This window comes from Lytechinus variegatus, chromosome 2 (genome assembly GCF_018143015.1).
Source record: "Lytechinus variegatus isolate NC3 chromosome 2, Lvar_3.0, whole genome shotgun sequence".
In the NCBI taxonomy this organism is placed as follows: Eukaryota; Metazoa; Echinodermata; class Echinoidea; order Temnopleuroida; family Toxopneustidae; genus Lytechinus; species Lytechinus variegatus.
In genome coordinates this window covers 14903189-14917560 of record NC_054741.1, presented here as the reverse complement: position 1 = coordinate 14917560, position 14372 = coordinate 14903189, and the positions used below count along the sequence as shown (strand labels likewise).

The 14372-nt window shown below is 37.1% G+C and overlaps 1 protein-coding gene across 1 annotated transcript in view; it reads left to right on the top strand.

Moving 5' to 3' along the window:
• Positions 1-10527, top strand: part of LOC121407406 (papilin-like) — a 28622-nt gene extending 18095 nt beyond the window's left edge. The window contains exons 2-4 of the mRNA XM_041598462.1: positions 2261-2585; positions 2925-3144; positions 3571-10527. Of these exons, the coding sequence (XP_041454396.1) occupies positions 2261-2585; positions 2925-3144; positions 3571-5314 (2289 nt within the window). The 3' untranslated portion in view covers positions 5315-10527. The remainder of the gene's footprint in view (positions 1-2260; positions 2586-2924; positions 3145-3570) is intronic.
• Positions 10528-14372: the final 3845 nt, after the last annotated feature.

The window sequence follows — 14372 nt, the reverse complement described above, 5'->3', positions numbered from 1 at the left end:
AAAATAAACAGCTACCAATTGTTTGTTGTCAAATATGTGCGACCCTTAATTCGTCTTATCTTTGTTTGGTATTGCGCTAAATACCATGAATCCAGTCTTGTAAAGGCATGCAGTGATTTAAAGGTTTCGCATATCTGACTCCTTTAACTTCATGTGCAGGTCTAAAACATAGAACTACAATACCATGAATATTACAGGATGATACCCATTCCGTTCCCAACTATAGGGGTGTAGCGGCAGATCTGGTTCATCCGGCGGATACGGTATCCGCCGGCAGAGGTCGTTCTTTACTCGGAATCATGTCTGCCCGGTTGACGCATTTTTATTTTCCTATTAAGTAGTAAATAAAAATGATAGGTCCTGTGTGATTTTGAAGGAATGGTTACCGTGTGCATGTAGATCAAGAAACGATAGCAAGAACGATATCTGCCGAAGAGAAATCGGTCCTGAATCCGCCGGAGTTGGAACACGATTCGTCGGCAGATAGTGTTCCTAGAACCGTATATTCCCAGCACGGGATCCGCCGGTACACCGTAATAGGGAGGGGCTGTGCCAGGGTGTCTTGATGAAGGGGGGGGGGGCAATGACGTCTTATTGTTTTCAAGTGCAGTCGAATACAGCAACGTAAAGTTTCATGACTCTGATTTCTCATTTGTATGCTCTACATCCTTATTTTACATTTTCTCCCCTTTTCCACTTTTTTCTGCATCCCTTTGCACTACCTGAAAACTCATAGAGGGGTGGTCGCCTCCCTACCCCCCCCCCTCCTCCTTCATGTATGTAGAACCACGTTGCATCTGTGCCAGCACCTAACAAACTGCTGTGTGTGAATTACATTGTAGTGGGCCAATATAAAAATAGACAGGGACGACTTCATATTCCTTCTCACTAGGAATTCGAAATCGGTCATAAAATTGAAGAAGCATTGCCGTTCTTCAGATAATTCCAAAATTTACAAACAGTTGACTTCATGTTGGATTGATTAAATTAGAATATGCAGCTGCTGTATATTTTTTTTTTTCATCAATAACGATTTCAAAATATTTCTAATGCCAACAATACCCCTTCTCATCCTGTCTTTCAAGGTTTCTGCCTTCCTCCACCCTCCTCTCTCTCTCTCTCTCTCTTTTTCTGTCCATCTCATCACTCCACCCCTCAATATTTCCCAATCTCCCCAGCTCCAACGTCGGTGCTCGCTACCCTCGTAGTATTAATGCTCTACATGATAATTTAATGTGTTTGATTACAGCGATGCCAGCCCCCAATTTCAAATTTCACTTCACTCGGGTGTATGCATTACGTACAATGCAGGATATCTTTTATAAGACTGTAAAAATGTGAAACTCTCTTCGTAATAAAGTACTTTGGCCTCCCTTTGGCCTCTCCACGATATAAGGTTGTGACTATGATATGACCCGACTGTTCGAGTTAGAACATAGATAATCAAATGCCACCATTTCACATACTTACTGTGACGTGATGAGATAACGAATTATCAAAATGTCTGATCAGCTGTATAAGCACCCAGTGATTATATTACAGTTTTGTTGATTTCCTCTAACTGGTTTCACAGTGATATTACCATTTACAATAAAAATACTGATTATCGGAATAAGATAGAAATAAAGGATTTAGAAAAGTGATCTGTACTTTTCTTACGGTTTTCCAATTACAATATCTGTTGGTATCTGAATATATACATATAACACCCTTTGCTTACATTGTCATGTTAAAGGTATGAATCGTCAAAATGATGATGATGACGAAGGTGGACGAAAATGATAATGATTGATGATGATGATGATTGATGATGATGATGATGGTGATGGTGATGATGATGATGATGATGACGATGATGATGAAGATGAAGATGATGATATTCGTCATTCACTTGCGAAGACGATCACAATTTCTTTTTATCACAAATTTTTATGGGTTTGAAGATTGTATTTTTGGTTTGTTTTTTTTCGCTCGCCCCATCTATTATCTCTGGTTATATCAATGCCGTATTTCAATCCAAAAGGGTGAGTCCCTGGTAGTCAGTTATGATAATATCCTTCCGAATTGCTGAATTAATTTTTAACATCGGCATACCACTCAGCAACATGAACAGCTTCGCTACGATGAATTTAAATTCACCATATTTCATTATTGAATCATAGAGCTACAATTGTGAAACCTGTAAACGCTGTGATTAAAAAAAAACACCGACGGTACCGTAACAACACGATATCTGTTTTATTTTCTATTTTGCTGTAAGGCATGGAAACGGAAATGGGTTGTGATTCGACCGAATACCACCAAGGGCTCGGAACAATCCTCAGTCCTCCTGGAACTGTACCTAGAGAAAGGTGCCTACAACAAGACCGTGACCAGTCTCCTGCTCGAAGGCATCACCCAGATCAAGAGGGTCATCTCCAAGAGTCAGCCCAGGGCTTTCGAGTTCGTCAAGGGTTCGACTGTGTCCTTGACGCTGGCTGGTGATAGCGAGACAGATACGCAGGAATGGATCGAGATCTTCAAGAAACTGTTGCTTCCTGCTTCAGAGCAGAAGGAACTAGACGCCATCCAAGGCTACGGTAAAGGTCGGTAGATGAATCCATGCGAATTTCCATGAACACTTGAATAATGATAGACAATCATCAATTCGTGTCCCTTGCTCTGAAAACAAATGTTCTAAAAATTCTCAAAATCGCAAATAATACATTGATCCCTTTGTCAAGATATGCTTTTTTGCTCTTTCAATATATTTAAAAGTATATGGATAAGCTCACAACACGACTTACTCATCAAAAGAAAATTAGTCAAGACAATCTTTTGAAGGGTATGACTTGAAAATTTTCACCCTCATGACTTTTTAGTGTGATACCATAGATGGATATACCAAAAAGCTAATGATATGTTTGCTTTTTTATATTCCCTAGATGTAATACGCGTCACGGTGGTGCCCAACAAGGATTCTGAAAGGCTGAAGTTGTGTGGGACGTATCTGGCCGGAGTGTCCCGTCTTCAGGTGACTCTACACAATGTCCACACCGGGGAGAAAGCAATTGAGTGGGACCTCAGACACATGAAGAGGTTCATGCTGCCTAGCAAAGGACCCCAGCAAGACCTAGAAAAGATCGCCTGTTTGCAGATCAGCAAGTGGGTATATTTGTTACATGTATACTTTTTGCTCAGCCTCTACCTCCTCATCCCTCACTCATTTCACCATCTCCAGTCTTTTCCTTATTCACCACCGTCACCAAAAGATAACTGGGATTTGATAAACAGTCTCACCAAGTGATTATTATTACTTTATATTAAATTACTTTACTTTATACTTTATTATATTGATTTTACGTATAATCCATTGTAAAAGACAAATTATTTGATCGATTTGATATGCAAGTCTGTGAGAGTAATACAAGCTTTATCCAATGAGAAAACGTGCGACGATTATGCCATCATACTTCAGATCACAGAAACGTTGTATTAAGCACTCTAATAAAATATTGCATGTTGATGTTATTCTCATTATTTTAATCCGTCTATATATTATTATAGTTTATTTGTGTGTTTTTTTTTCAGTCGGAGTCCGCAAGGAGAAGGCGAGTACCTGTTTCACAGTCCGAATGCCAAACCGCTTGTAGAGGCGATCTACGACCGTCTGAGCTCGGCTATCACCGTCAAGGAGCGACGATCAAGAACGTCCTCAATGCTCTTCGAGATCCCACCTAAAGAACTGGAGCAGCTAGCCAAGGCGATCCAAGAGGGTGGCGATCCAGGGTTCGTCATGGTCAACGCCGACGGCAGCCTCGAAGATGAAACGTTCGAGAGCGAAGGAGAGAAGAAGGAAAACGGCGAAGCTAGTACTAACGGGAAAGCGAGTACTAATGGAGATGTAGAAGTAAAGGCAAATAGAGAAAGCACGGAAATTCATGTCGATAATTCGTCTGCAGAGGAAGCTAAATTGGAAAATGGAGAAATAAATGAGGCAAAGCTAGAAAATGGACAGAGTGAAGAATTAAAGACTGATGCAGAGGCTCTTCCAAAGGAAAGTATGGTAGATGAGACTCCCATTGGCGGTGGCACAACAGAGGCTGCACAAGAGAATAGGCTGACAGCGAATGGCGACGATAACTCGCCAAAGGTTGCCACAAATGAATCGCCCGTAGCAAATAGTGCAGATGTCACTGCGGATAACAATGCTGTGTCCGCCGACAATGTCACCGAAGAAGTCGCTCAAAGTGAAAAGACTGGTGACGAGCAAATCGGAAATTCAGAAGATGCAAAGGATAAGGGGAGTGAACAACCAGAACCTGAAAGTTTACCCACCAATAATGCAAGCGCTGATGATTCATCAAGTACAGCACCGGTAGAGACACAGGACTTTGCCGCTGGTCCTATCGATGCAGAAGATGAGACGGAAGAACTTGGAGAGGGCACAGCAGAGGTTCAACCACGAATGCCTCCAAGTTCTGATGAACCGGAAGAACTTGAGGCAAGTGAAAAAACGGCATCTAACGATGTTAGCGAAGTAATTGATGAAAGAACAGTTGAGACAGTAGACAGTGTAGTATCAGCTGAGAGAAATAGCGAAGAGGTAGCAGAAGAACCACAAACGCAGTCCTTGACTGAGGATAATAATCAGGTTGAAATAAGCACAGACACTCAAGACATTGAAACGGAAAGTGCCGCTATTGATGAATCAAGTGCATTAAATGAGCAGTCGGTCACAACCTTGGAAAATAACCAACAAGAAGTAGTCCCTGCAGAAGAACCGGAAGGTTCAGAGCCGAGTGAGGAAACCAGTACAGAGTCTCCACGACAAGTCGAGGAGACGACAGCAGAGGCTGCCTTGACGCCATCTGAATCCGGAAAGACCGAGATTGCCGACGCGGAGGAATCGCCAGCATCGAAAGAAACGTCGAAAAGTGAAAACGAGTCACAAGAGCAGAATGAGAAGGTTGCCGATGGGGAGAACATCCCAACAGAGCAGACACAAGATAGTCCGTCACAACAAGTCGACATAGCTCCTGACAGCTCGACAACGACGTCCGATGAAGTAGCGCAAGATGCAAAACCTGCGATTCCGGTAGTCGAAACCGTGGAATCGGTTGTCGTAGCTGAACCTGTTGTTTCAAAACCTGCGACTCCGGTAGTCGAAACCGCGGAATCGGTTGTCGTAGCTGAACCTGTTGTTTCAAAACCTGCGACTCCGGTAGTCGAAACCGTGGAATCGGTTGTCGTAGCTGAACCTGTTGTAGATGCCCAAGAGAAACATGAAGAGCCCACCGGCGAAAATGCTAATGATGAAGATACTGCAATGTGAAGTAATCGATTTGGAATACATTGTAAGTTTCCATCCCGTTAGATGTGCCAAGAAAGACGGTTCAAATGAAAGCATTTTAAACCTTGATCGCTAGATATTGAATCCTTCACGTAATGGGCATAAAGACGAATGACAGATATAAATAAGGTTTATTTAATCTATTCAATAGAAACAGTGAAAGTATTTTCAAATTGAGTCCATGATGGTTGAAAGAAACTTAAATCATCGCCGTAAACTTGCATTGCAATCAGCATCATCCATTGTGATTTTGCTCAAGGCATTGAAAATTCTCCTTGTTTTCAGGCTATTCCTGAGTGTATGACATGGTAGAGTCGTAGCTAACGATTTATAAAGTGTACGGCATATGACATCCCATATGAATTGATATCATGACTATTGAATCAATATCGTCAATATCAACGCTCTAATTAGCAGCACAATTGCTGCAAACACGTGCGCCGTTAAGACCGCAGCAACTTTCTTGCATAATATTGTAGAGCATTTGTATTGAGATTTGCGATGAAGTAAGTGTCAAGCGCAATACAAACAAGTATAATTGTTATTCTTATACCAAACGAGATGGACCTGTTATGAAGTCGTTTGAGTCACGACGAGATCTCTCTTTCAACAAGAGGTTGATGGCATGGATGAAAGACATTGTGAGCTATAAGAATAACTGTCATCTTAGGTGTAAACCCTTTGCGGATATTGCTCCTAATACGTTCCGGTAAAGGCGCATGCCGGAAAGCACAATTTGCCAAATGAATTGCATCATAGAGAACAATCACACCCTACTTGCGATAGAGAGAGGTATGAGTGTGAAGCTTGGCGTGACGATCGTATCATGAGGCCTCATTCAGTTTACTTTTTAAAGGAAAGTAGTTTGTTAATCTCGCTTCCTAATCTTTGAAATCATGAACACGTGCGTTATTATTTTGGGGGGTTGCTTTCTTACGATATTCGAAAAAATGTTCAAATTTTGGTTTTGGTTTGGTATTTTATTACAAATAATTCCCTTTACCAGTCGTGTAATGCAAACGAATCCATTTGAGATGAGCTTCTACTTTTGTAATCATGCCAACAATTAAATTGTTATTTTATAACATGATCTCTTTAATATGATGAATTTACAATAGATGTTTTATTAACAGCATGTAACAGAATGGCATCTGACGAAGATGAGGAAGAAGTTGATGTTCCCTTTAACCTACATGTATCTCCGACATTATGGTGCCACATTAATAGGCAACATTAGTTGGCGAGGTCTCATGGAAAGTGCCAGCTATCATTGATAACAGATTACCAAAATGCAATTCACAGTGAATCATTCAAATCTCTTGTATAAACACTAATCTACAGCAAGCCGCATGTAATATCATTTATATACCATCAGTGAATTAAAGATTAGACTTTAATCCCTCACTTTTCTAGTTTTCTTCCATCCACCCCTCCCTCTTCCGCGATATTATGGACCTTACATCATGTTACAGGACAGAAAAGTTACGTAGAAAGCCAAAGTAAATTTCATTAATATTGTTGTTTTTTCTCCAGAGAACATGACTTTCAGTTTATGCAGAGACGTGAGATGTAATCTGTTTGCAAATATGAACCTGTTGACAAAAAAATGACGTTGCTGTCTCTGTCAAACCTCAGACAAACTGCCGAGATATCGTAAATAGTTTCCAAAGTCTGCAAAGATTTTGAATAGGCCTATGTCAGTAAAAGGTCATTTATAGTTGGTCTAAAACAAAGTTTGTTTAAAAAAAAAAAGACTGGTATTAGTATATAAAGTTGAATCAGTATCGGATCCAGGTATAAGGGCACATCCGGTCCGTGCCCCCCCCCCCCCCCCTTTTGTGAGTCCCCGAATTTTTTTAGGGGAATATATCATGCATATGCAAATAAGGACCTTTCCCCCCTCTTTTTCTTTATTTTTATTTTGTTTATTCATTTTTTTTTCTGCTTGTCAAAATTCTCATGGAACAAAATGACCTCCATTAAGTATTGAAATTTTTTTTGCTTGTTATTTTTTTCCTGTACAAAATGCCCCCTTTTAAAAAAAATATTGGACCCGCCCGCGCATGGGTTGAATGTCTATCTCATAACGTATGTTACAGTCTCATCAACGGACTCGACTCCAGCCCGATCATTGCTACAACGTTATTTCAAATGGTATACCATCGATCAGTTAGGAGTCTGTAACTTTAGCGACACTTCCTTTCTGTTCTTATTTACCCTTCGAGATTTTCTGAAGTAACATTCTGCGGGACAAAATGCCACAAAAAGACCAAAAAGGGCTATAATTACAAATATGCACGAAAAACTTTATGTAAGGGCTGCTTTGCTTCTCTCTGTGCTGCTGTAAAGGTAAACATATTGTTTCGTTTCAGCATTGTCGCTCTTCGAGAATGATGAATTGTTCGAATACCCTTTTGAGTGGCAAAACAAAAGTACGTACTCGAGCATAACTAATGTTGTATGCTGCTCATGCATTATGGTTTCTTCGCTGGTTATGATTAGTTTAGAGTGCCTATTATGAAAAATACACAATAGTTTTTATGCAGCGCGATGACGAGTGTTGTCATTGGCTTGTGTGTATCTATTTGCCATATAGAATTTGTTATATAAATTCAACAGATTGCAAACATTTAGTGATTACTATATTAGTTATTCCATGTTATTATTTAGACGATATACTCGTAATACTGTACTGTAGTTCATCTAGATACTGTTTTCATTGTACATTGATGACGGCATGTACGATGATTAGAATACTAATTCCTGCCACCTTTTTCAAGAACCGTCACAAAAGCTAGGGTTTCATGTGCAGATCGAAATACTTTTACGTTAAGCTTCTTGTCGGGCCACAAATACATGACATAACTTACATTTTTATTATAATAAGATATGCTAGTATTCGGATGAGACCATTTAAGACTCCGAAACTTTATTATTATTATCTGGTTCAAAATATTCAAAATACCAAGAGTTTGTTATATTTCGTCGATATAGGCTGTTTGTCTGTACCCTTGCTGAAAATGTAGACCAGTTCAGATTTTAATAAAGGGGACCTTGCTGGATATATGACTGAAAACTTCGGTGACATATATTCAATATATGGGGGGAAAACATTGTTAGACTGAGATATCAAAATCCTGATTTATATTTCGTTAAAAAAGTAATCATACAATAATCTGTTATATTTAGATCAATATCTAGTTTATATGTTATGGTTAATTGTTATCGCATTCTATTATATTTATATTTTACGTTTATTCACTATTATTTCATTTGTAATTTCATCTTGTACAAACTGTTAGTATCAGTATACTTCTGTACATTATAATACAGTTTAACTGCGGCATTTTTCTTTGTGTATGTAAAGTAGTAAATCGTCAGCAAATGTGTACGAATTGTAAACTGAAAGATTTAACTTCAATTCGGTAATTGCCGATTCAGGTTCAATTTCCAGATAAGACCAGTCCTCTACGAAACGTTTCGTAATGACAGACTTGATAACTTTATTCTACTAATTTTTGAATGAAATGCTGTAACTTTGAGTGGCAGTTGGTAAATTATCTGCGCATTTTTAATGTTCAAAAACAAGGCTTCTTCATATTCCATGAACACGGAATACGTTAATGCACAAACTTTTACTCCTCGACATTTCTCACATTTACATTTGCTTATTTCCGATAAACATTTTGTGTACATTTGATGTATTTTTACGCTGCATGTTATTCTTGCCCTTGATTTGTTTATCAACTCGTTATTATTTTTTATGACGTCGAGCTCGAGAAAAATGTGCTACCTGTGTACATTTCAAGATGACCATACGCACTGCAGTTTAATGTTTATTTCAGTATGTTGTGTGCTCTATGATTAATCTTTTTCACACTGATGTGAAGGGGGGCGGGGGGCTCTTGACTCTATTTTTTCCTTTCTCGCTCTCTTTCCTCTCTCCCTCACTTCCCTCTCTTCTCCCTTATAGATTTGGCATGGTGTGCTTTATTTATTCCCCTTCGCGTTTTTCAATATATGACTTTTTTAATTGACCTCGTCACACAGTTGCACAAGAATATTTAGGATTGGCATTGATGCAGATTATTTCTCTTCTGTTTTTACGTTTTCATTATCCACATGGTGGACTGTGATGAACATATTGTTGTGCATTTTCATATTGAAGTTCGTTATCATGTTTGTGTAATAATTGGCATTGGTTTGGGGATTTGCTTTTATTTGAAAATACTCTTTAATTTTTCTTATTCTTAATCCCTGCAATGCACACTGGATCAAGGACCTGTACTGCACAGAATGCTTTAAAACCTTTTTTTCCTGAAGAAAAAAAAATAATGATAATGTGCACATGGGGAAGGTTTCTTTTTACCATTTATTCCTACCTTGTGTTGAAATGTCGGCAAAATAATTAATCTTATTTAGAAATGGTTATATCTATACGCATTCTTATTACATTCTGTGAATCATATTTATGTTCTTGAATAGACAAAAGTAACCTTAACAAGTTTACAATTTTATCATTATTTACTTAAGCAAGCTATAATTGCCCATTATAGCAGCATAAGTTCCTTTGTATATTTATTAATAATGGCTGATATAGTCATTTTAAGTTGATTTTTGTTGGAAAGACATTAAATAAATTTCTTTGACATCTTTTCCAAACTTTGCTTTAAATTTCGTTTAATGGAATGTGCTATCATGGTGTGATTCATGAGCTTGTGCTGTTTGAGTGAAATATACATTACTTCACCGATGACTGGAATAGGCCTAGTATGGCAAGCCATTGGGGTGCCAACTTCACATGTTCGTTATTGAGTAGTTTCAATCAAATAGTAAGAAAGTACTGGCCTGCTTTGCTCTAAAATCATTTAACAAAAATGAATTTCAACATCAACAATGTTCATCATCACACATCTATATATTTCAACATTACTTGATGCGAATGTGATAAGAAATATGGAATTCCATTCTGCAAAAGTTGTTGATGAAATCATGCTGAAATGTACAAACATCTAAATGAAACACCCAAATTCCACTTAATCTATCATTAACAAGGTATTTTATTTTACTATGATTTTTCTTTCCATGTATTCGAACCGGTTTTTCGCGAGTGAATATATTGTTCTTGTCGATTATTGGCATTTATATGAAAAGAGATCTTATATTGCATTAAATAATACAGATATATCTGTGAATAGCATTTTCTTGTCGTGTTTTTTGTGGTGTTTTAGATTTTCTATTATGCACCTTAATTTCCTTTTTCTACCATGGTCCACCACAATTTATCATTGCCTCTCTCTCCCCCCCCCCCCCCCCTCTCACTCTCTGTCTCTATCTCACTGTCTATCTCACTTTCTACATCTTCCTCTCTGCATAACTCCCATCCTGAAACCTATGAAAGTGGGGCAAATGTGAAGACAGAGGCTGAAAATAGGGATATTACTGAGTTTTCAATAGTACAGACAAGTTTGTCAAAGAAATATGGACCTGGTTGTTTCTCACCCCCCCCCCAAAAAAAAAAAATGGGGCTCTGTCCCTCTTTATTAAAGAGAAAAATATTATTAATCTTTTTCACTTTCTTCCACACAAAAACAGATAAGCCAAGTCGGAAATCATAAATCTAATAAGCGAAGGGAGTGCTTGATAATTGAAAACAAGATTTTTATCTTCATTTATTTTATCATCTTAGCTTGTAATTCCAGCTTTTTCTTTATCAATGTACTGACACTGTCACTCTTGAAAAGTACAGTAATGATTACATATCACTTTCTGTCTTGCACAGTAACATAAACACGTGGATCTCGAATGTACTATGTAAACATAGATAATATCTGAAACTGTTAAATCAATAACTGCTGCACTAAAAGATTGTTAGCAAGAAGGCTACTTCAAACACCAATGGCAGGTGTACTAAGATGAAGAAAACACTGAATGAATCAAATCAAAGCTCACAATCGTGAATCACATGCTTTTACAAGACACACTTAAATCAAAACCTTGAAATCAAGACATCCGAATGACAATGCTGGTTTGAAAAAGAAACAAAAACAGACTTTCTAGCTAACAATTTCTATTAATTCTTCATAATTTCTCTCATCTAACTATACACCATCTTTAGAATTTCTTGTATGTAGAAAGCATTGCAAGTTTGGAAGAACTATACAAAAAGAGACCATCAAGTAGTTTAAAATTATCAGTTTGTCCTTCTTTGTACATAAATTTACGTTCTCTGAATCCAACACACTTCATTACATTCCTCTATTTTCATGTCAATTTCTGCTTTATTGTCATCTCAAAAAATATAACAAAAATTAGCTACAGTACTTAGCTAAAAGTAATATAAATTAAATAATGAATATGTTACATAAGCTTTCCAACAGAAACATTTTTCTACATACAGATGTAATATCTACAATGAATCATAGCACATTTCTTAAAACATATTTACTAAATACAGAAGATCCTTCGCATGACCACGTTACTTTACCTGCGGATGAACTATAGAGCATGAGGGCTTATCTGTTAATACATTATTAATGCCTTTTTAGTTTAAGCAGTTGTCACACTCCAAGTTTTAAACAGTCAAGATTAGAATTAGTACACATTTATACTGCCAAGGAACAAAATGGTGTGACTTTCCTCATTCATGATTTGATTAGATCAAACAACCTAGATTGATATTTTGATTTCAAATGACCCTTTGAGCACTTAACTTAAAATGTTAGTAAATGAACATCAGAGAGCTACTGACAAAGATATATACTAAAATGTTCAGTTCCTTCTATGCTAAGAAGTAGTTTTATATCGAAAAGGAAACCAAACTAACCTGATATATTGACTTTGATCAGGCACCCATGCAAAAGTAATCATGCAAAATCACACATTTATCCAATAAAACATTGAGGGCATCAACATTCATATAATCTACTAATGAATTTGAATAGCAACATTCACTTTTAGATGGACTTACCAACATTACAATAAAAAAAAGGTTCAGAAGGGTTGCTGTCCTGTTGCCAAAGAGATGAATTTTTCATTTCTTCATATTTGTATTCTTTGTTTAATTAGCATTAATCAGTATGAATTCATAAGTTAATGAAGGATATTTTGAACATAATTCTTTGTTTTCTTCCTATTGACACCTCAAAAGCATTGATAAATGAAAGCCTTCAACAAGCAAAGTACCACTCTCGATGCAAGAGTGCTGACTTTCTTTGCATAAATCTGTCTAGAAACTTCACAGCTAACAATGCCCTTTCCAAATGACAAGAAGATTTACCTCACATTATAAGATTACGTCCATAGGGTGTTTTCAGACCGCATCGGATTTTCAAGAAACTATGTATTCTCCGATTAGAAAATATACCCTGATGAAATGGAAATGCTTACAAAAGCATCAACTTCATTAAACAAGATCTAATGCATCAGCTATACAGCAATGCACATTTCATCAACCCATGTGTGCTAATATCTGAACAAGGCTATTTTAACTAATCAGTGATTTAATTAAATCCTTCATGCAAAAAATGGAATGCACTGAACGAACATGAACTTGAAAAACTGACCCTGTGAGCAATCTACTTTGAGTAATAACAAATTTTGGTCATAGTGGGTGGAAAACAAGGAATTTCCAGTAGCTAATTCACCAAATTTATTTTGTCCTATGCATTTTTCTCGATGCAACCAAGGAACTGTCCGTGGTGCAACATTCATGCATTATCTAAAAGCATACTCGTACTACATGCACAAGCGAAATGTTAATGGCAACAACTACTGCTACTGAATATTGTTTTGAGCTTGAGAGAATAGCAATGGGCAGGCAGTTTATGATGTGATAAATAATGATGACTACAAAAGTACAACTGTGCAGGAAACAAAAATGTGAATGATTTGGGGGGAAATATAACGAATTGGCCGACCCTCACATCCAGAACAGTATACATGTAAATGGGTTAGATATCTGTCAATGAAAAGTAAAGTTTTATGTGCAGGAAGTTTTGTGAGTGGCTTCATCTATTAGGGCAGCTTTGTTTTAGTATATTGGGGAATGTAGCATTCTTGTGAATACACCTGATAATGGATACAAATTAAATTCAAGCACTTCTCATTATTGTGGGATATTAGAAGATATAGAATCCTGTTTATACATTTAATTGAACATTATTTCTTGGTTATTTATCTTAAGAAATTGTCATGCTCTATATTGCCCAAACTAACCCCCTCCCAAAAGCCAACAAGGCATGTGTCATGTTGTAACTGGCAGTCAAGTGGAGGTTATATATCTATATAGCAATAAAAAAATTTAGTCCCATTCACATTGAAAGGGCAGTCACAGGCTCAATATTAATCATCACAAAATTAGTCGAATCTATATAATAAATAAATATGAACAGAATGAAAATAACATTTTATTTTTGCCGTTAAAAACTCAAATTAGTTAATAATTGGTTATTTTAAAAAATGAAGTCACAATCATCAAAACACAGAAAAATCAATTTATTACATCCAATCGTACATAGTTTTGAGTGATGACAGACTTGTTATTTCATGGAAAATTTTACATTTAAGGATGAGATGATTGCCTCATGCAAAAGAAAAAGAAAATGCAGACATAAATGGCAGCAATTAGACATAAGTCTGGTTTGTTTGTTTATGATGGGCTCAAATGAAAAAAAAAAAAATAAACATCCATATCATTTTCAATTAGTCTCTCTTGAATACTGATCAAATTTCAGTTTATTGCTTCCATACTAGCAAAGTATATCTTATCTACAAGTTAGTGCTCCACGCCACATGTAATGGCCAGGCTCTTCAAAGCAATGATCTTAAAATACTAGATGGTGTAAAGACCCCGCTCATCAAATTCATGGTTTTCAAACCACATGGTGTCAGAACCCTGCTGGTCTAAGCAACTGAAGTGTTAAAGTGTTAAAATCCAGCTCATAAAAACCATAGTCCTAACACCACAATAAGACCCAGCATTTATAAAGCCATGGATGCTTAAATCCAGGACGTGTACACCACAGCCTTAAAATCACTT